The sequence below is a fragment of the Chrysochloris asiatica genome, unplaced genomic scaffold (genome assembly GCF_000296735.1).
Source record: "Chrysochloris asiatica unplaced genomic scaffold, ChrAsi1.0 scaffold00535, whole genome shotgun sequence".
In the NCBI taxonomy this organism is placed as follows: domain Eukaryota; kingdom Metazoa; phylum Chordata; class Mammalia; order Afrosoricida; family Chrysochloridae; genus Chrysochloris; species Chrysochloris asiatica.
In genome coordinates this window covers 593,598-596,557 of record NW_006409053.1, presented here as the reverse complement: position 1 = coordinate 596,557, position 2,960 = coordinate 593,598, and the positions used below count along the sequence as shown (strand labels likewise).

Genomic DNA, 2,960 nt, shown 5'->3' with positions numbered 1-2,960 from the left:
GGTTCCTATTATACAGTCTATATTACATAATTTTGAGGGAACATATTGATAACATTTCAATTTGCACAAAGGAATAAAACAATATCTTTTGATAAATTATTTATGTATTACATAGGTGCCATAGAGTCAACGCCCAATCATAGCACCCCTGAAACAATAGAACTAAACATTGCCCAGTTCTGCACCATCCTCAGAACTGTTAGTACGTTTGAGCCCATTGCTGCTGCCACTGTATCAATCCATCTCATTACGGTCTTCCTCTTGTTTGATGACCCTCCAGGTTACCATTCCTGGGTAAAACTTCTCCAGGGACCAGTTGTTCTGAATAACATACCTGAAATATGAGAGATGTAGTCTCAGAATTATGGCTTCTAAGATGCCTTCAGGCTGCACTTTTTCCAAGAAAGATGTGTTTGTTTTTCTGACAGTCCATGGCGCTTTCAATATTTTTTTCCAACACCATAATTCAAATACATTTATTCTTCTATAGTCTTCCTTATTCATTGTCCAAATTATACATATATATGAAGCAACAGAAAATACCGTGGTTGAAGTTAGGCCAACCTTAGCCCATAAATTGATTTCTTTCTTTTTCAACATTTTAGACAGGTCTTTGAAACAGAAGTGCAATAAGTTGTTTGTATTACTGACTGCTGCTTCCATGATTGTTGATTATGGATCAAAACAAAATGAGTGATAAAATATGTAAATTAAAAAAAATTTAAATAAGTAAATTTTACTCAGAAAAATTAAGCTGGAACATTGATTCAGATATATACTATAAGTTTATTCACCCTGGGAAAGAGGGCTAACACAGAGTGTATGATACCTATGTCAATGGAATGGGGGTGGGGGACAGGAGGAAGAATATTAGCTGTGATGTTACATCCAATGTATGTGTGAACTCAAAATCATTTTTCTTAATCATTGAAAAATAACAACCATATAACTGTTTCTAAACTCACTTTTTTTTACATGTAAGGATATTAGGATTTACTAAGTGTGGAAAGTTCAACAAATTTTACATAGGTTTTATGACTATAAATGAGTTTTTTTTGTTTGTTTTTTTTAATGAATTTGAGTTTTACTTCTCTCTCCGTTATTTACTATCTGTTGTTGCTGTTTTTAGTGCCAATGAGCAGGGTCGGACTCATAGCGACCCTGTATAGAATTTCAAGGAGAAGCTGCTGAGCTTAAACCGCGCATCTGGTGGTTAACCCAGACTTTGCAATCCAGCACATTTACCAAAAGAGCCACCCCAGGACTCCATCTGTATAATATTGAGCAATTATTTAAGTTTCTAAGGTTGACTTCTTTGGGAGAATGAAATATAACGATATTAGTAAACTATATCACCTACTTTACACTTTTAACTTGATTACTTGTTAATTATGATTCCATGGACCACAAGGTCAGTTTGAACCTGAAGATCAGCAGTTAGTATTCACCAGCAGCTCCTCGGAAACCCCAAACAGGGTCACTTTGAAATGGAAAGGGCTCCATGGCATTTTAACAAGATTGTTATAATTACATGAGTCCTGGTTTGGCGCTATAGAATAAGCCCTAGGTTGCTGACACAAGGTCGAAGGTTCAAACCCACAAGCCCAACCTTAGAAATCCTATACAGAATCGTTATGAGTCAGAACTAACTGCACGGCACTTAACAACAACGTCATTATAATTATGATATGATGTTGTTGATGTTAAGTGCCGTCTATTCTGTGCCGATTCAGAGCGGCTCTATATAGAGTTTCTGAGGAGCAGCTGTTGAGTTTGAAGCGTTAACCTTGATGTTCACACTGACCTTGATGTCCAGTGCTATTCCTACAGCATCACACCTGCAGTTTTAGGATTTAACACACGGTCTAGTAAAACAAATATTTGATAAAATGTTTTTCGTTCCTTGTATGGCAATTATTTCCCCCAGCATTCCCTTTCATCAAAGGCAGTGATAAGGAGTGCTTAGAGAGGCTCCTAAGGTACAAAATTTAAGGAGGCATTCAGGGGCATCCCTGAATTTACACAATCCTGAAAGCCAATGCTTCCAAAGTGTCTCTTACCTCTCCCTGCTTTTCATTTCTTTATTATGTATTTGCACTTTGCCCACTAAGCAGAGTAGAAGCATGGTGACATGGTAAAAAGAAATAAAACCACATTGCTGAGGAGATCATCTTGACTACTAGCAAACATGTAGAAAGGACAGAATTAGACAGAGTTAGAACCACAGCATTCTCAGAGCTGAAAATCTTCAGAAGCATATCGCAACACCTTTCTCCTGTGGAGCAGCTGGTGGGTATGAACCAGTAGAACACTTAAACACTGTGTTACCAAGTTCATGGTTATAGAACAGTATTTTCTAATGCAATGGAATTGAATTATAGTGCCAGCGTTAGCTGTGTGACAACGTCATTCAAGTTCATCCTGTGTCACATTTTGCTGCACTAAAATAGTTAAGAATTATACCACAATTTAGTGTTTCTGTATGAATTCAATCATTAAATATAAGTAAAACGTCTTGAAGAAGTCCTGACATTTATAAAAGACCACTATTCTTTATTAATATTTTTATCAGTATAATTATCCAGGTACATAAAGTTATCTTAATTTACTGTGATTCAATCACTTTTAATGTAATGTATTGAATTTCACTCAATATTCTATACAACATGAAATGTATTCTCTCATTTGTTTGCCTTTTGCTTCAAAGGAGTATTGCAGAATTGCTGTAAGATCTTAAAAGTAATTATCAATGTGTTACAAAACTACAAAAAAAAAAAAAATTAAGCTCCAAAACAATAGTTTCTTCAGGAATTATCAGCAAATATCTGTGTTTATATCATTATCTCTGCCCTGTGGACTGTAACAGCCACCATACACCCTTATTGCTCTGCAAGAAATTGGTAATTTTGGCAATGCCCTTTAGATGCATTTTATTTTACTGATATTAAATTGTCTGAGAC

At 35.6% G+C, this 2,960-nt stretch overlaps 1 protein-coding gene across 1 annotated transcript in view; it reads right to left on the bottom strand.

Annotated features, from left to right (window-relative positions):
• Positions 1–2,960, bottom strand: part of LOC102833773 (olfactory receptor 10AG1-like) — a 30,760-nt gene that overhangs the window by 5,894 nt on the left and 21,906 nt on the right. Inside the window, exon 2 of the mRNA XM_006877613.1 lies at positions 252–334. Within this exon, the coding sequence (XP_006877675.1) occupies positions 252–334 (83 nt within the window). The remainder of the gene's footprint in view (positions 1–251; positions 335–2,960) is intronic.